The following is an 18,842-nucleotide window of genomic DNA, read 5'->3' as shown; positions in this document are numbered from 1 at the left end:
GACGAGTTCGCCACCGTCCTGGCCGCGAAGCTGGAAGCCGACATCCCCCCATAGCCGAATTCGATGCCGCTGAAGACCCGCAAAGGGGGAATGATAACCTGTAGATAGTCTGGGCCTCAGAGCCCATGTATTGAGTTAGTACTTTATCGTAATAGTACATCTGGAGTAAGTAATTCGTACTTATGAATCGACAGTGTGGCCCATCGAGGCCTTGTGCATTCGGGCCCTTGTTTTCTCTACTCTATTTCTGTGTTCTTGCATGCGACTTTGGTAAACTTCTGCGAGGAATTTCGCGTTCATAAGCGACTTAGGCGTGAGGTGGTGAGGGGGTGCCGTATCCCGGAGGCATAGGCGGCCCCACGACTCGGCCGGCCTCGTACCGTAGTTGCTTATGCCTCGTGTCCGTTTTTCCCAAGTATGCGAGAAACTTAGATACGGAAATTTTACGAAAAAACGTTGGTGATTTTTTGGGGACGTTCGGGGCTTCCCCCCGTAGTAGCTCTCGAGGGAGCCTTGGCTTTGCCGAGGGTAAAGCCAGGCGTACCTCAGTGTTCGTGCGCTTCCGAGCCCTCGAGGGTCCGGAAAGTACCCAAAAAATAAACAAGTAAAGCATACTCCTTTATTGTTTAGGGAAATCATAAATGCTAGTACAAACGATGTACAAATAGCTCGGAACTCTAAGGATAGAAGCGACATAGCTGTTGTATGTTCCAATCATTGGTGAGGACTTCGCTGTTTTCGTTCGCCAGCTTGTACGTGTCGGGATTGATCACTTCGGCAATGACATATAGGCTTTCCCACGGTGGGGAGACCTTGTCGCGGCCCCTGTTGTCTTGTCAAAGCCTCAGCACCAAGTCCCCTTTGTTGAGGTCTCGGCGCCGAACTCTCTGCGCTTGATATCTTCGCAGGGACTGCTGATAGCGCGCAGAGTGTAGGAGCGCTACGTCTCGAGCCTCGTCCACTTGATCCAGCGAGTCCTCGTGGGCTTGCTGGTTCTGCTGCTCTTGATAGACCTTGAGCCTCGGTGACCCATACTACAGGTCCGTGGGGAGCATGGCCTCGGCGCCATAGACGAGGAAGAACGGGGTAAAGCCCGTGGCTCTGATTGGGGTCGTCCTCAGGCTCCAAATAACCGAGGGTAGCTCTGTGAGCCACCTCCGGCCAAATTTGTTCAGCTTGTTGAAGATCCTTGGCTTCAGTCCTTGGAGGATCATGCCATTGGCACGCTCCACTTGCCCGTTCGTCTGTGGGTGCGCTACAGCCGACCAGTCCATGCGTATGTGGTAGCTGTCGCAGAATGCCAAGAATTTCTTGCCTATGAACTGGGTGCCGTAATCAGTGATGATCGAATTCGGGACCCCGAACCTGAAGACAATGTCAGTAAAAAACAGAACGGCTTGCTCGGATCTAATCTTGCCGATGGGTCGAGCCTCGATCCACTTGGAAAATTTGTCGATTGCCACCAACAAGTGGGTGAAGCCCCCGGGCGCCTTCTACAGCGGGCCGACGAGGTCCAGCCCCCACACGGCAAATGGCCACGCGATGGGGATGGTCTGCAGAGCGTGGGCCGGGAGGTGCGTCTTTCGAGCGTAGAACTGGCAGCCCTCGCAGGTCCAAACAACGTCGGTGGCATCGGCGACCGCGGTGGGCTAGTAAAAGCCTTGTCGAAACGCGTTACCCATGAGGGTGCACGGCGCGGCGTGATGACCGTAGGTGCCAGTGTGGATGTCACGTATCAGCTCTTTGCCCTCGGGGATGGGGATGCATCGCTGCAAGACGCCCGAGGGACTGCGTTTGTACAGCTCCTCGTCAATTAGGATAAAGGACTTGGCCCGCCAAGCGAGGCGCCACGCATGAGCGCAGTCCGAGGGTAGGATCCCTCGAATCATCCAGTCGAGGTACTGGGTGTGCCAATCTTGCGAAGTGGGGGCCTCGTCGATCTCCATTGCTTTGGCCTCGTCCATGAAGGAGGTCCCGAAGTCAATGTCCATGGGCTCGGCCTCGTCCGCCGGAGGGCCCGACGTTCGAGGGGCCCGGTTCCGCCGGATCCTTGAATTCGACGGAGGGCTTGGTGATGTTGCGAGCGAAGATGTTCGGGGGGACGGTGGTCCGCCCTGACGCGATCTTGGCTAGTTCGCCGGCATCCTCGTTGTACTTGCGCGGGACATGATTGAGCTCTAGGCCATCGAACTTGTCTTCGAGGCGGCGTACTGCATTGCAGTATGCCTCCATCTTCGGGTCGTGGCAGCTAGACTCCTTCATCACTTGGTCGATGACGAGTTGAGAGTCACCGCTCACGTCGAGGCGCTTGACACCAAGCTCGATGGCGATGTGGAGGCCACTGAGGAGGGCCTTGTACTCCGCCATATTGTTAGACGCAGGGAAATGCAAGCGTATTATATAGCGTATGTGATCTCCGAGGGATGAGATGAAGAGGAGGCCAGCGCCGGCGCCGGTTTTCATCACCGACCCGTCGAAGTACATGGTCCAGCATTCAGCTTGGATCTGCGGTGGGGGTAGCTGAGTGTCCGTCCACTCGGCAACGAAGTCAGCCAAGACTTGGGACTTGATCACTTTGTGGGGGCGTATGTGAGAGTTTCTCCCATCAGCTCCACAGACCACTTGGCAATTCTACCCTCGGCTTCCCTGTTGCGGACTATCTCTCCCAGAGGGAAAGATGAGACCACGGTGACGGGATGGGCCTCGAAGTAGTGGCACAGCTTGCGCCGAGCCAAAACCACTGTGTATAGCAGCTTCTGAATCTGCGGATAGCGTGTCTTGGTTTCAGACAATACCTCGCTGATGTAGTACACCGGTCGTTGGATAGGCAAAACATGGCCCTCCTCTTGTCTTTCGACAACGACCACTGCGCTGACCACTTGGGTCGTCGCAGCTACGTACAGATAGAGGGGCTCGCCATCTACGGGTGGTGTGAGAATAGGGGCGTGAGTGAGCGATGCCTTCAGCCTGTCGATGGCTTCTTGATCTTCGGGGGTCCACGTGAAGCGCTCAGTTTTCCTCAGGAGTCGATACAGGGGTAAGCCTTTCTCGCCGAGACGCGAGATGAATCGGTTGAGGGACGCTAGGCATCCCATGACCCTCTGTACCCCCTTTAGGTCTCGGATCGGTCCCATCAGAGTGATGGCCGAGACTTTCTCAGGGTTGAGTTCGATGCCCCGCTGGGAGACAATGAAGCCCAAGAGCATGCCTCGAGGAACTCCGAACACGCACTTCTCGGGGTTGAGTTTTACCCCTTTGGCCCTTAGGCAATCGAATGCGATCCTGAGATCGGCTACCAGGTCGTCCGCCTTCCTGGAATTTACGACGATGTCATCGACATATGCTTCTACGTTCCGCCCAAGATGGTCCCCGAATACGTGGAGCATACTCCGCTGATAGGTAGCTCCGGCGTTTCTGAGGCCAAAGGGCATCGTGACGTAGCAGTACATGCCGAAAGGTGTGATAAAAGAAGTCGCGAGCTGGTCGGACTCTTTCATCTTGATTTGGTGGTAACCGGAGTAAGTATCAAGAAAGGATAAAAGTTTGCATCTCGCTGTTGAATCTACGATTTGATCAATATGTGGCAAAGGAAAGGGAACCTTCGGACATGCTTTATTTAAACTAGTGTAGTCTACGCACATCCTCCAACTCCCATTCTTTTTATTTACTAATACAGGATTAGCTAGCCACTCGGGATGGAATACTTCCTTGATGAATCCAGCCGCTAGAAGTTTCTGCAGCTCCTCGCCGATCACCCGGCGCTTGAGCTCGTCGAAGCGTCGCAAGCGCAGCTTCACCGGCTTGGAGTCGGGTCGGATATCAAGGGAGTGCTCGGCGACCTCCCTCCGTATGCCAGGCATGCCCGAGGGGCTCCACGCAAAGATGTCTGCGTTGACGCGGAGAAAGTTGACGAGCACCACTTCCTATTTACTGTCGAGGGTGGCGCTGACCTGCAATGCCTTGTCGTTAGGGTGATTCGGGTCGAGGGGCACCTTCTTGATACCTTCGGCGGGTTCGAAGCTGGCCGCGTGCCGGTGTGTGGTGTCCAAGGCCTCGCTCGCCATCTTGTCGAGAGTGGCTGCGAGGGCCTTGTCCTCCGCTTGAGCCTCCGCGTGCTCAACACACTCGACGTCGCACTCTTAGGCGTGCTCGAACGAGCCGACGGTGATGACGCCCCTTGGACCCGGCATCTTCAGCTTGAGGTAGGTGTAGTTGGGGACGGCCATGAACTTGGTGTAGCAGGGACGGCCAAGGATGGCGTGGTAGGCTCCCCGAAACCCCACCACCTCGAAGGTGAGTACTTCCTTGCGGAAGTTGGCTGCCATGCCAAAACAGACGGGTAGGTCGATCTGACCGAGGGGTTGGACTCGCTTCCCCGGCGCAACGCCATGGAATGGCGACTTGCTGGGGCGGAGCTTGTTCAATCCGATCCCCATGAGCTCCAAGGTGTGAGCGTACATGATGTTGAGGCTGCTGCCTCCGTCCATGAGCACCTTGGAGAAACGGGTGTTGCCGATGATGGGGTCGACAACGAGCGGGTACCGTCCCGAGTGTGGGATGTAGTCGGGGTGGTCCTCGCGGCTGAAGAAAATGGTGTCCTCCGACCAGTCGAGATAGGATGGCGTGGCCTTGGTGACGGAGAAGACTTCCCGGCGCTCATGCTTGCGCTGCCGAGAGGTCATGTTCGTCGTCGGCCCTCCAAAGATGAAGAAGGCGTTCTCCACCGGGGGGAACTCGTCATCTCCACCTTTGTCGCCAGCATCCTTCTTCTTGTTCTCGTCGCGATGCGTGACACGGTTGTAGTACTTCCTGAGCATTTCGCATTGCTCGAGGGTGTGGTTGACCGAGCCCTTGTGGTAAGCGCACGGCTTCTTGAGCATGTCGTCGAATAGGCCGCCACTGCCTCGAGGGGGGCCTCGAGGTCCTTTGCGGTCCGGGGCGGCGATGAAGGCCTCATCGGAGTCTTAAGCCCGCCCTGGTCCACGCTGGTTTGGTGGGGCCTGCTTCTTCCCTTTCTTCCCCCGCTTTTGTTTCTTGGCGGGGGTGTTGATCTTGGCGTTGCCGCCCTTTGCGGGTGCATCTTCCTTGCGCTTGTTCGGCTTGTCGTCAAAAATGGCACCAACTGCCTCCTCGCCGGCGACGTGGTGGCAGCATCGAACAACTCGTTGGTGTTGGCGGGACGGCTTCGCGCAAGCTCGTGCACTAGGTTCCTGCACGTCGTGCCCTCGAGGAAGGCATTTATGACCTCGATGTGGGTGACGCTGGAGAGCTCGATGCATTGCTTGGAGAAGCACCGCACGTAGTCACGCAGGGACTCATTGGGCTTCTGCCGACACCCTTTGAGGTCCCAGGAGTTCCCAGAGCGCACGTACGTGCCCTGGAAGTTGCCCACGAAGATCTGGACTAAGTCAGCCCAGTTGTTGATCTGGTCCGCGGGTAAGTGCTCGAGCCACGTTCGTGTGGTGTCAGCAAGGTGAAGGGGAAGGTTGCGGATGATGACCGCTTCCTCCGTCGCACCGCCCAGCTGGCATGCTAGGCGGTAGTCGTTGAGCCAGAATGCGGGATCAGTCTCGCCTGAGTACTTCACGAGGGTGGTGGGCTGTCGAAAGCGTGGGGGAAAAGGAGCTGTTCGAATCTCCCGGCTGAACACACGGGTGCCCGGAGGCTCCGGTGACTCGCCCCTGTCGTGCTCGGGGTCGAAGCGTCCACCCCGTCGAGGGGTATACTTCCTGCCATTGATGATGTAGCGGGCGTCGCCGTCGTAGGCATGTCCACGCGTGTCGTGGAGTCGCTCCCTTGTGGAAGTCTTTCCGATGCTGTCGTGCACCGAGGGTGCCTTCGCATATTGCGCTGCGGCTGCCTTTCCCTTCCCTCCTGGTGGAGTGTGCACCGAAACCTCGCGGTCCTGGCGTGCAGTCCCACCGGGCTGCTTCGGGACTATTGAGCGCATGCGAGACGCAGAGCTCTCGGCCTACTGCAAAGCAGCTTGCTCGATGAGCGCTTGTGCCTCGCGGCGCAAGTTGCGACACGAAATCGTCGGCGGCTCGGGCATTTCTTGGAGTAGGTAGGCCGCAGCGATGAGTTTTTCGCCAGCCGTTTTCAGTTCCGGAGGTTTGTCGATGTTATCGTCGACTGGGATCCACTCCCGGGCAATGCGTGCCGCCGCCTGGGCATGTGCGCCATGCGCGGTGCGCTACTGCTCGCGTGCGGTGCGCAGCTCCTGAGTCTGTTGACGCTGCTCGTCGAGCTTGGCTTGAAGCTCCTTGAGCTGCGCCAGCTATGCCTGCCGCGCCGCCGAGCTTGACGAAGAAGAAGGGGCCACAGCCGGCACCACCGGTTGGTTTGCCTGCGCGTCTGCCCCGCCGTTCCTGTCATCACCCGGAGCGTTGTCCTCTTGCCCGTCCGCGAGCTGGACCATGAAGCACTCCCGGGTGGGGTCGTAATCTCCCTCGCTGGAGTCCTTGGAGCAGATGAGGCAGTAAGCCGCCGCGAGCTGGAACGAGCGGAAAGCGTCGGGGTCGCGGACCCCGGAGTAGTCCTCGGCCTCCTCGGCCGTGAAGTTGTCCATGAAGAAGCTGATGTCGTCGGCGATCGAGCTCGCCGTCTTGGGGTTGGAGTCGTTATGAGACGATGCGATGAGGTTGCGGATCGACAAGAGGTGATGACCCGGCAGATCCTCGTACTCGGCGTAGGAGGCAGCGTTGCGCATCCCGAAGGGGAAGGGCGACGCCGTAGTCGCGCTCCCCTGGGAGGCACTAAGGCTGCAGTCGATGATGGTGCCGGCGTACTTGACGCCGAAGCACGTGATGACAAAGCGGTGGCCCCGTCGGCCGCGACGCTGAGCTGTGACATGGCAACCTCAACCCACGTGGGGGAGCTGAGGCGTGCCGCCCGGCGCCGCTCCACGCACGCTTGTCGTGAGTGCTGGCCCGAGCACCTGTTGCCCCGGGGTGGTGAAGTCGGAATGTCAGGGTTGCGTCTGGGCGAGAGGAGCTCCATGATGTAACCGTTGCCCTGAACCCAAGACTCCCGAACCAGATCACATATCCTGCTGGGAGCAGATCCGAGACACCCATGGGGAATGGGTTGGATCTGCCCGCCATCCATGGAGATCAAATGGGAACAAAAGAGAAATGTCACGCAGCTGCCCCTACCTGGCGCGCCAACTAGTGATGATGCTGTGTGTTCCTAGTCTCAGATGTTGATGCAAGAGGCAATACAGTAACGCACGGGTTTATCCTGGTTCCGGCCGTGGGGCCGTACGTCCAGCAAAGGGGTGTGCGAGAGCACTGTACTATCTTGCACCGGGGGTGCTTGTAGTAGGGGGTACAAGCGAGGCGAGAGAGGGAGGGAAGCTCCCAAGTCTCTGCTAGAGGAGGAGTTGATTGAGGCGAGTGCCAATATCGAGGTTCGGAGGAGCGTGTGTGTTCTGCTAGTAGTGCGAAGCATTGTGTCCTACCGAATGGGCCGACCCCCCTAAGGGAACGCCCGCCTCCTCCTTTTATAGACACAAGGAGGGGCAGTGTACATGCACAGGGGGTCATGAAAGTCGTCGTCTTTTCCCCGAATTGCGGGGGTGCAGTGGTCGAGCACTGTGGGAAGTACACTGTGGGGTACGGCGCCGAGCGTGGCTGTCATCTTGGGCATCGTCATTGGTCTTGCGGAGATTACGCCGGCGTCCTGGCAGCTCCAGCGGGCGGCGTCGCGGCGTTCCGAGGGTCCTGCAGACTAGGGTCTTGTCCTAGTCAAGGCCGGAGTCGCTTCCGAGAGTCGTGCCCATGCCATTCGGGGGTTCCGCGTAAGGGAAAGTACGAAAGAGGCACGGGGAGTTAGCAGCATAGTAGCTGGAGCAGTGCCGAGCACGTCTTGCACTGCGCCGCAGGTTCCCACAGTGTCGTCACAGCGTCCGGAATGGTAGAGCAGTGACCGGAGTTGGCGGACAAGACTCCGGTCACAGCTACTGTAGGGAATGGCGGCCTGACGTCGTCTGACCCGGGCGCTGTAGAGGAGTGGTTGGCATTTAATGCCTTCGTATGGCGGGCGGGTGAGCGGAAGGGCCGTTTGTCCTTTCTGCCGAGGGGTGGCTTTGCTCGGCGTCAGAAGAGCACGCCTCAACCACTCGCACTTAATACGGGTGAGTGAGGGAGCTTCCAGCGGAAGGCTTGTGCCCGCGCCCGCGTCCTCGTGACACGTGGCTATTCCGGACACCTCCCGAGCAGCTAGCTGAGCCGAGAGCTCACAGGGATCCGGATAGGGACGTGGGGTCCCGGACCCATCTGCGGGGGTCCGGGTCCTCGGCCACAGGTGCTGGGCATTTCCATCTCTGGGACACGTGGTGACACCGGACCCATCCCCGAGCGGGAAGCGGGTCCGGTACCGTTGGTCCGGTGAGATGGAGTCGGACCCCAGGGGTCCGGCTGCTCGGCTCCTTAGGGCGTAGACGATCCGCTTTCTCGAGGGCAGGCTCGCTACCCTCGAGCAAGGCGGAGGCGCGGGGCGCGGTCGAGGGCTTTGGCGGGGAGCCCTCGAGCGAGGCGGAGATCACCCCGCGGGTCCGAGGGGGTGCGGATGGGCCGTACTGCGTACGTGGGTCGCATGCTGGGCTTCTTTGAGTCATTTCCTTTCTTCCAGATTAGAAGGAGGCTGCAGGCCTTCGTGGGCCCGATTGCCCAGCATGCATTCATTTTAGGGCGATTTTAGTCCCCTGATTAGAGTGCCCCTAATCATGGTACCCGACACAAGTACAATCGCGAGCTCGAAAGGTAGAGTAATGGATAAATCTTGATTTGCTAATAATTCATTGGTATATAGATTCTTCCGTGACCAATTATTTTGTTGTTGAATTTTGTTTCTTGTTTTTTCATATTCTATTAATCTGGCCGAAGGCTTCAAGGATCAGAAGAGGGATCGTATCGCATGATTTCTAAGGAAAGGAAAGATTTGTTCGTGGTGATTCGTGACCTGGCTTTGCCAGATGGGGAAAGGTACCATCCTATTCCTACCTCTACCTACGTCGACGGTTCCCTTTTCATTAGTTTTTTTTTAGTTTTTTTTACTAGTCTTTAGGCCCGGCCTAGAAATTGCTGGCCCGGTCAGGACAATAAGAGGGGATAATCAGCACTGCATCAAGCCCGTATAGGGCGTCTTACGTCAGACCGGATTCCCAGCTCATCTCTAGCTCATGAGTGACCCCATCGACGGCCCAGTTTAACTGGAAATTCCTGAAAATGACCCACGAATAAATCACGGCTGGGAGTCCTTAGTATTAGCCTTCAATCATTGAGCCTGTTCGGCTGGTTTAGATTTGGCTTGGCTTGGCTTATTACGGTTTATTTCCTCTCACACAATACTATTCAATCTACCAGTCGAGCACTATTCATTCTACCAGCCGAACAAGCTCATTGCTGCTGTGCGGCCCCACCGGTCAGCCAGGCACACCAAACACATGTCCAGCAAACCCGGGATACCCCCGTCGATTGACCATCCCACGAGAGGCAGAGAGCACCGATGCCCAAGGCCGCTCGTGCACACACACAAACAGCTCAGCACTCGACAGGAATAGACCTCTCCATTCCACTCCACCCTAGCACCCCACAAGCCCGTGTCGCCGCGCCGTCCAAACCGAGGCGAAGCTTTGACCGTGCGAAACGGCAAAACTGAAAAAAAATAAACAAAAGAAAAACCCGCCGTCCAGGGAACACAAAGCCCCGAAAGCCGGCACGGCAGAAAGTGCCGGCGGGTTTCGCTGGCCGGCCGGGTCAAACAGACGTGACAAACAAAACTGGACGGGGCCGAACGGGGCCTCGCGTGTAGGAAAAAAAATAACCCGGCAAGGGCGGGGGCAGACAGGGCAGGCGTCGGGATTGGGATCGCGTCGTGTGGATTGATTGTTCGCTTGCTTTGTTGCCCTGGGCACTGAAAGCAAGGAGATTTTCTTTCTCGCGAGTAGTATTGGCTGGCGTGCGAGCTGCACTCGAGGAGTAGCCGGAAATCAAATTTGGTGGCGTAGGCCTCGGGTTTCTTGGACCCGACGCGTACACACGTGAGGCGGGACGAGCTGGTGTGCTTGCTCCGTGTTCGGTCTCGAGGAGGACGGGATCGCGGGGGCCGGCCGGGACGAGAGGCGCGCGCGTCCGTTGGGGTTTCTGAGCATGGCCGCCGCTGGCGTCACCGCGGGGTCACCGGCCTCGCCTCTTCCGTTCCGTTCTGACCGCTCTTGATCTCCGCACCACCGACCTTTACTATGACCATAAACAAATGGCGCCTGCAATAATGCGACGCGCGGGCGCGGAGCCCGCCGCGGCGCTGGCGCACACGGCACACCGAGTCGCGCAGGCACAGGCAGGCAGGGCGGCATGTCGCAGTGTGCCGCGCCGCGCCCACCGCGGCGGGGACGGGAGACGGGGAAGAGCGAGCTGAGCTGACCTCATTAACCGCGCTGACTCTTCCCGCCGCTCCGCTCCACCCCCACCCCCACCCACCATGGCTTCATCCAGGGTGCCGCGCGCCGCGCTGTCGTGATCGCTGCCGCCACTTGCCACCGCCAGGACGCCAGGCCCAGGCCGCTCCGCGCGCGCCCGCGCCATCCCTCATCCCTTCACTCCTCGCCAGCCAGTTGATTTGAGCATCTCTCGTGTCGCGGCCGCCGGATTGGCAGGCGTGCACGGTGAGCGTCGCCCCCAGTGGGCAGCGGAGCCCGAGGTCGATGGCTCCGGTGGGGTTGAAGCAGAGCAGGTGGTCCGTCTGGGCGGGCGAGCAGGGTTGCAAATGCCCTAGGCTAGCGGGGGCTCCCCTCCCTCTCCCTGCCTCCCTTGGCCGTGCATGGCAGATGGACAGCACGGCTGGATTCAGAATTGTTTGCGCCCAGCTCCAGCTACCTGCTACGCAATCCAGCACACCGTAGGCAGGCAGGCAGGCCGCGGCCCGCAGCCGCAGCAGCTCGGGCTCGGGCTCAGGCTCAGGCGCTCTCTGGCGTCGCCGCGCCGCGCGTGCCCATGCAGCCATGCTGCGGTGCCGCCCACACACGAACGCAACCACACATGCAGATGCGTCGCCGCCACGTTTAAAGCGCGCTGTCCTTGTCGAGCTACCACTAGTAAAGTTGCTAGGTGGCACGTAATGCGCCTGGAGCCCTGGAGGGTGGCGTCAGCCGCCTGGTGCCGGTATGATGATCTTTCCTTTGAGACGGGCCGGAGCAGGGTGAGATGATCATGGGGCATGAGTCACCACACCAAATGCTCTCGCCGCCTCCATTCCTTTCGTCCCGCGAGGGTGAAAACTGGAAAGGGCAAAGGCAATGGGGATCATCATATTCATATCCGGAGCGAGATTGTGGCCGTGCCGTGGCAGCCGCAATCATGGGCATCAGAAACTGGACGAAAAGGCAGCGGAAAGGCGGCACCGATCAGTGCGCTGCCCGTGACCCGATTGACACGTGCACTCCACACACGCTGCGCTCTGAAAATCCAGCAAAAGGCACTCTACTGCTCGAAAAGTTGGAGAAATGTTTCGCCCGGCGCTGGGCAAAACAGCAGGTTTCAGACTTTCAGAGCATCAATAATTTTCCCAGACGACCGATCAAGTGGACACGAATTAAAGCTACGACTTTGGTCGGTCATGCATCAGATCTAGCACAGCCCCGCAATGAAAAAAAACAGTAAAATACACCGTGGGCACCTGAACTTACACCGCTGTGTCAAATAGGTCCATGAACGTAGAAACCAGACATCTAGCTACTCGAACTTGCGAACCCGTTCACCCCAGGTTCAGCCCGGTTTTACATGGCTTGCTGGCACTGTGCGGCCAGGATTTGCTACAGTAACCCCCGATTTGCTACCGTGCTGGGGTTTTGTTTTTTCCCTTTTCTAATTTATTTCAGCTGAATCTTTGAAAAATCATAACTCTTCGATACGACATCGTATAAAGATGATTTTTATATGAAAATTGTAGCACTCGATGAGATCTACAACTTTCTAGTTTTAAATTTTTTTCATTTGATGAAGTTAAGTTGCCCAAAAAAATTATACAAAAGTACAGCACCATAATAATCACGTACTTCTGCTTGTCGCACTAGAAAATTAATATATTTTTCTGTTTGTTGTCAAATGAAGACACTTGTATACTAAAATTTTAGCACTCTAAAAGATCTAGATTTTTATAGTTTTAAGTTTTTATATTTGAAGTTGTTAAGACATCGATAAAACAGTATAAAGCAGTATATTAAGTACGCGAAAGACGTTGAGGCTTTATACTATTTTATCAACATCTTAACAACTTCAAATGTGAAAAATCAAAACTACAAGAATCTATATCGTTAAAAGTGTTAAAATTTTGGTATACAAAGTGTCTTCATTTGACAAAAAAAATATATTAATTTTCTAATGCGACAATCAAAAGTACGCGATTATTTTGGTGCTGTAATTTTATATAATTTTTTTGAGCACCTTAGCATCGTCAAATGAAAAAATTCAAAACTAAAAAGTTGTAGATCTCGTCGAGGGCTATAATTTTCATACAAAAGTCATCTTCATCCGATTTCGTATCGAAGAGTTATGATTTTTCAAAGATTCAGCCGAAATAAATTAGAAAAGAAAAACAAAATCGAGGTTACTGTAACAAATCCGGGGTTATTGTAGCACATCCCGGCCGCACAGTGCCATGCAAAATCGGGCTGGACCTGCCGTGAACGGGTTCGCAAGTTCGAGGGGCTAGATGTCTGGTTTCTAAATTCATGGACCTATTTGACACAGCGCTGCAATTTCAGGTGCCCACGGTGCATTTTACTAAAAAAACCTGCAAGTTTGGACAGCAGGTTCAGACGATCCCGATATCATGCGCAAAGGTTTTTCATCAAAAAGTAACATGCAGAGTAATTGAAGTCAGAAGACGGTGCTGAGAAATTCCGAACTCCCAATAGCATGGCAACTTGCCGCGGCATCTCAGCTCAGGGTCGCTCGCAGAACCCAGCGGCGTCAAAGCATGTCCTTGACTCAACACTGTGCCCGGCTTCTCGCTCCTCGCACGATCGACCGTTGCCAAATCCGGAAATGCCTCGGGCCCGGTCCGTGCCTTACGAAAACCGCTACCGTTAAAATGCTGCCTAGGTAAACAACTAAACATGCACCATCTACGGATCTACCTCACCACGCTAGGCACACAAGCTCAGCGAGGCAGCGACGCCTCCGGCGTGCGGCTCCGGCGCCGGGGCCGCACGCACAGGCGCAGCCACCCCATCCGGCACTTCCCCCCTGCTCCCTGTCACGCCCGGGCGCGACATTCTCCCGGCGCAACAGCTGCGCACGGGGACAAACGCCCCGTGAGCGCGACGCGCGACCGCGGCCCGTGGCGGCCGGGGAAAAGAAAAAGAAAAAGAGGATGATTCCGCCGGGCCGGCCCTCCCCTCCACTCGGACGACAAACCGCTGCCAGCCGTACGAAGCAGAGATCGCAAGCGAACAAGCCGGCGGGGACCGGGCGTCGCGGTCGCCGTCCGCCCGCCCGGTAAAAACGACCCGGGAGGAAGGAGACGGGGGGTCTCGCTCGGCCTCCAGCCTTTGCATTGACGACATCCTGGCAGCTCTCGCTCTCGTCCGCGAGCGCGGGCAATAATGGGCGACCCCGACCGCCGGGGCAAGCGTCTAAGGCCCATATGGCGAGAAGGATACAAAAGGATCGGCGCAAGGCGACGGCGGCGCTCGGCGTCAGGCCGGGCGCGGTGGACCGGCCGACGGCGACGCGCACGCATGTGGGCGAGGAGGCAGCGCGCCCAGCGCCCCAGCTGGCGGATGTGCTCGGGGAGGTCACGGCGGCACGGCAAGGCCTAACCGTTTTTCAGCCAGGCAAACCAGATTACCAGACACGGCAATTATTTCCCCGGATGGGCGCGCGGGCAGGCACGCCGCAATGCTGAGTCTGTGGGTGACCATAACATACCACCTCCAGCAGTCGTTTTTTTTCCATCCACATGCGTGAGCCCACGCGACCTTATCCTCCGCGCTCCTCCTCTCCTTTTTCCACTGCACACGGTCTTCCCCCTCCCTCCCATCTGGATCTCGAGCCATGACGCCCCTTCTGTTGGTGATATGCCCAAAAGCCCATCATCACAATACGGTTTAAATGCCCAAAAGGTTATTGATCCAAGAGGAATTAGGGTTACTAATGGACCTATGAGATAGAAGCACATTAGTACGCCCTATATATACGAGGGATGGGCTAGGGGGCGAAACCCTGAGCTGCGCCACCTCCCTAGCCGCCGCCCCTCCCTCTCTCTCGGCCGCCGCCCTTGCCGTGCGTGCGGTGCTAGCACACCGACGCCCGGCGTTTCATCCCCGTACGTGTGGACTCCGTGGAGGCGCTGCTGCGACTGCTGCGCTGATCGGCTGCTGGGATCAAGTACGAGGAGCTCGGTTCGTGGGACGTGATCGACTACTTCCTCTACATCGACACGCGACTTCTTCCGCTGCGCTGCGCGTCTAGTGGTAACGATCTATGATCTTCTACTCGCAAGCGTCTTGGATATATGCGGTAGTGGTGCTAGCGTAGCCTACCCGTTTACCTACACCTTCCCCCTTTCCTTCTGCTCCATGCGGCCTGAGAGGAGGGCCGGCGGGCTGGCAGCGGGAGGACGCGCGCCGAGAGGTTGGTGAGGTAGAGCGGCGCTGGAGATCAGGGAGGGAGCTTGTTAGCTTGAGGTTGTTGCGACTTGGCCATTGTGAAGAGAGGAAGAGCAGACGCGTGGTTCTGTAGTCCATTGCGGCGGTTATTTTTGGGTTAACCCAATGACCCACGAGATTAAACCAGTGTAGCACTAAACGTTTCTTTGGGTCAGGTCTTTGGGTTTTTATCCTACTAGTCAGGAGTTGGGTTCCGGGTTATTGGGTCGACCCAAGAAATTCTGCATCATTACAGAGCAGTGATGGTATGGGCATCCCGGCAGCAGCAATACAGCACACGCAGAGGCAGACGCAGATGCAGACGCAGGTGCAGGGCATCAATGTGCTCCCTTGGACGGCCGGTCCGGTAGGCCGCTCTCAGATCAGATGATGCACTGGCCAAAGCGGCGGCATTCAACGCGCCGGCGAGTGGTCACCAGGCTTGCAATCCTACCATCATGTGGTTCCTCGAGCCAACAGGCGCGTCGGAATGACAAAGGATTCAGAATACGGACAAGGGATTGACAAGATGCATCAGAGTACTAGGGTTACCCCCACGTTTTACATTTGACAGGGATACACGGGGAGAGAGGGTAGAACTAAGTGTGCCCAATGATTGTGGCATTGCTTGCGAGCTGCCACGGGGAGGTCTATCTATCTCTCTCTTCAGAGCCGCAACGGAGTTGGGCAAAACCTCGCGGGTTCACCTGTACATTGCTACTACTACTAGTAGCAGTAGTACCAGGAACGGAATGCTTGCGGCTTGGATTGGTCACTGACGCTGCTCGTCTAGCTCCCTAGGTTGTCGCTCCCGGCGTCGGTTAGTATCGTGAGCCTCCGTGCCGACTTGACGAAGACGCTGAAATGGCTGGGCAATGTGCATCAGCTCGCATGATCCTTCACATTGTTCTATCAATGAGCTGTCCAGCTCAAAACGTTCTGCGCATGAACGTTATAATTACTTTCGTTCAAAAAAAACGTTATAATTACCTGAAGGGCTCGTCGCCGGCGTGCTTCACGTCGCCGGCGGCGCCGCGGTAGAGCACGCGGCTCCGCAGCTCCGCGCTCTCGATGCGGAACATCTCGGACAGGCGCCCGTAGAGCTCGTCGAACGAGCCCAGCGCCGAGAGGTCGAGGTTGCGGCCGACCGTGTCGGACTCGACGAACACCTTGCACTGCCCGGGCTCCAGCCCGGCGACCTCGGGGGCCTGGCTGCCGTCCCTGAACCACGGCGGCCGCTCCGACGACGAGTAGTTCTTGGTCGGGCTGTTCTGGGTGACGCCGGAGCCCGAGCCCTCCGAGGCGTTCGGGCACCTCTCGGCATTCCAGCTGTTCCCGGTTGCCGCCGGGGAGGTCGCGCCGCCGGAACCGCTGAGGCTCATCTGCTGCTCGGTGAGGATGGTCCGCCCGAACAGCACTAGCCCCGCCGGCTTGGCGGCGCCGGGCTTCTTCTTGTCGTTGGCGCCGCTGGACAGGGCGCACGACACGTCGTCGCGCGCCGGCGCGGCGCCGATGGTCAGGTCGGTGCTGATTCTCGCCGGGAGAGGGGTCGTCGGACCGACGTGATCGGGGCGGCGGAGCCCGGGGTACAGCAGGCTTGACTGCAGGTGGGTAAAGTGGAGATCTGATAAAGGTGGAACAAATTGCGCATGCCTGGCTCCCTGTATGGCTGCAGGAGCACTGCCGTCCGGGAACGGGAAGGACGGGTGTGTGTGGAGGTAATGGTGGCCGCCGTGTGGCAGCGAGTTGGGCGGGAACGCCGGGTTCAGGAGCTGTCCCTCGAAGGGGAACTCGGGGTACGCCCGGATCCGGGACCTTTTGGGCGGCGGCGAGAAGGAGGAGAGGTGGATGGCCGGAATGCTGGACACCAGCTCGACCAGCCACGGGCTCACCCGCTTTACGTTCTGCAGGAGCTCCGGCTCGTCCCAGTTCACCTGCGGCGCGGCCGCCAATTCAAGAATTGAGCACCAAGCTTTGCGTAGGAGCAGTAACCGAGAGTGGCGGCTGCTGCATACCTGAAGGAGGCGCCACGGCGACTGCGGCCAGCGGATGGGGTCGGCGACCTGGACGCCGGCGACGGTGCCCATGAACCAGCTGATCCGGGAGGAGTCCTCGGTCTCGAACGCCATCTTGAACCGCATCCCGGGTGACCACTGCACCCGCATCGCCGCGCGGACCGCCGCGGCGCGCACGCAGAACTCCGGCGTGCTCGCGCGCGGGTAGTACACCACCTCGAACGGCTGCCCGGCGCTCGCCAGCCTCGCGGCCTCGGCCACGTCCTCGGGGCGCGGCACCTTGCCCCGCGCCTTGGCGACCCCGCACGGGCTCACATTGCCCCGCATCATGCCCGCGTAGTGGTCCCACCCGGGCTCCTCGCCCCCGCCGCACCCGCCGGCGCCGCAGAACCCGCGCTTGGCGCGGCGGATGCCGACGTGGAGGTCCCCGCCGTCGCCGCGGAGGAACACGATGGAGTCTCCCGCGACGAGCTTCTTCTGGTTGACGAACGTGCTCCACCCCGTGGTGAGCAGGTGCCGGCGCGGCGTGCCCCGGTAGATGTGGCGGAACTTCCACGCCACCCCGTGCACGTCCTTGGCGACGACGGTCTGCACGGGCGGGTCGGCCGCGTAGTCGAGCCGCGGGAAGATTGTCTCCGCGCAGTACCTCGGCACGGAGAACCCGCCGCCGTTGTTGGCGTCGGACTGCGTCAGCGTCTTGGCGAAGGACGCCGGCTTCTCCTGCTCGTCGCCCGCGGCCGCGTCGTCGTCGGGGCCGGCGTCCGCCTCCCCGGCGCGGAGCGGGGCGAGGCGGATCCTGGCGAAGACCTTGTCGGTGTCCGGGTCGGCCAGGTACCGCACGGCGGCGACGCGGCAGGGGACGAGCGCCGGGACGCGCGCCGCGGAGAGGTCGGCCGCCCCGGCGAGGCCCAGCGCGTGCTCCGCGTGGCCCTGCGGGAAGTAGTAGACGCTGGCGCCCACGGGCGGCACGGTGCACATCCCGCCCGCGCAGGCCAGCCACAGCTGCCGGTCCACGCCGGCCGCGGCCGGCTCCGTCAGGTCCGCGAACGTGATCATCGGAAGCGCACGGCGCCGCGGCGAGGGGCCGGTGGCGGTGGAGGCAGCAGCGGGATTCGGAGGTGGAAGTGGAGGAGGAGACGAAGACGAGCGGGTTGGTGTGTGTCGTGTGTAACCGGCTCCTGTTCTCGCGGTAACCGACCCCGTTTCCGACTTATAAACTGCCCGTTCGAAGAGCGGGGAGTGGGAGACAGGGCGCCGGGATGGCGTGCGGCGGCTCGCGCAGCGGACAGCGGCGAGGGCCAGCGGCTGGACGGACGCGTGGAGCGGCGTCGGCCTGTGCGCACGGTGCGAGGCCCGTGAGTTCCGGTGCGTGTGGGCTTGGTGCATGGAGATCGAGGAGCTCCCGTGACCGTGAGAGGAACACCGGCCGCTGTTGTGGGGTTCCTGGTCCGAGCGAGTGTAGAAGGAGATCGCAAATAAATGCCTCACGTCCACTCAAAAAGAAGGAAATAGTGCTTGACGTCTCAACCTCCGTCTAAAAAAATAAAGTTTGATATCTAGATATGAATTGTACCAAGGAATGACGTGCTCGCTAATACGCCAAGTTTTTTTTTTTTTGGAAAAGCTCCAATGTACGATGTGTGTTACAACTTACAAGGTGCGCCAGCTTTGGAGGTTAGATAAAGATAGGTGCATTAAACACCAGTTACTACAAATAGAGAGGCAGTGGGTCTTCAATGCGCGAAAATTGGTTAGCATGATGGATGAACTTGCTGGCAACCATACTCAGGCCGTGTTTAGTTCCGTTGCAAAAAAAAATTTCAAAGCAATCTTACTAATTTGAAGTACTAAATAAAGTTTATTTATAAAACTTTTTGCACAGATGGGTTGTAAATCGCGAGACGAATCTAATGATGCTAATTAATCCATGATTAATCAATAATTAGTAGATGGTTACTGTAGCACAGCTATTGCAAATCATGGATTAAGTAGTCTCATTAGATTCGTCTCGCGATTTACAGCCCATCCATGTAAAAAGTTTTGTAAATAGACTTCATTTAGTACTCCATGCAAGTGTCAAAATATTCGATGTGATGTTTTTTTTCGTTTACGGGGCCTCACATATGTAACATACGATCAATTGAAGCGAGGCAATCTCATCTCAAAAAAGGCAGCTT

General features: G+C 58.0%; 1 protein-coding gene across 2 annotated transcripts; it reads right to left on the bottom strand.

The window, feature by feature from the left end:
- Positions 1 to 15,149: 15,149 nt before the first annotated feature.
- LOC120656517 (auxin response factor 8-like) lies at positions 15,150 to 17,852 on the bottom strand. 2 transcript variants are annotated; one of them, XM_039934625.1, is made up of 3 exons: positions 16,666 to 17,852; positions 15,641 to 16,584; positions 15,150 to 15,518 (listed from the first exon to the last, which is right to left on the bottom strand). In XM_039934625.1, exons 1-3 carry the CDS (start codon positions 17,719 to 17,721, stop codon positions 15,440 to 15,442), a joined length of 2,079 nt encoding a protein of 692 aa, XP_039790559.1. In that variant the 5' UTR covers positions 17,722 to 17,852; the 3' UTR covers positions 15,150 to 15,439. The 2 variants fall into 2 exon arrangements, with proteins under 2 accessions (XP_039790559.1, XP_039790560.1); XM_039934626.1 differs by having other exon boundaries at positions 15,150 to 15,509; positions 16,666 to 17,849.
- Between the last annotated feature and the right edge of the window lie 990 nt (positions 17,853 to 18,842).

Source organism: Panicum virgatum, chromosome 1N (assembly GCF_016808335.1).
Source record: "Panicum virgatum strain AP13 chromosome 1N, P.virgatum_v5, whole genome shotgun sequence".
Lineage (NCBI taxonomy): Eukaryota > Viridiplantae > Streptophyta > Magnoliopsida > Poales > Poaceae > Panicum > Panicum virgatum.
Note: the sequence above shows the minus strand (reverse complement) of the source record. Positions and strands in the feature narration are given on the sequence as shown.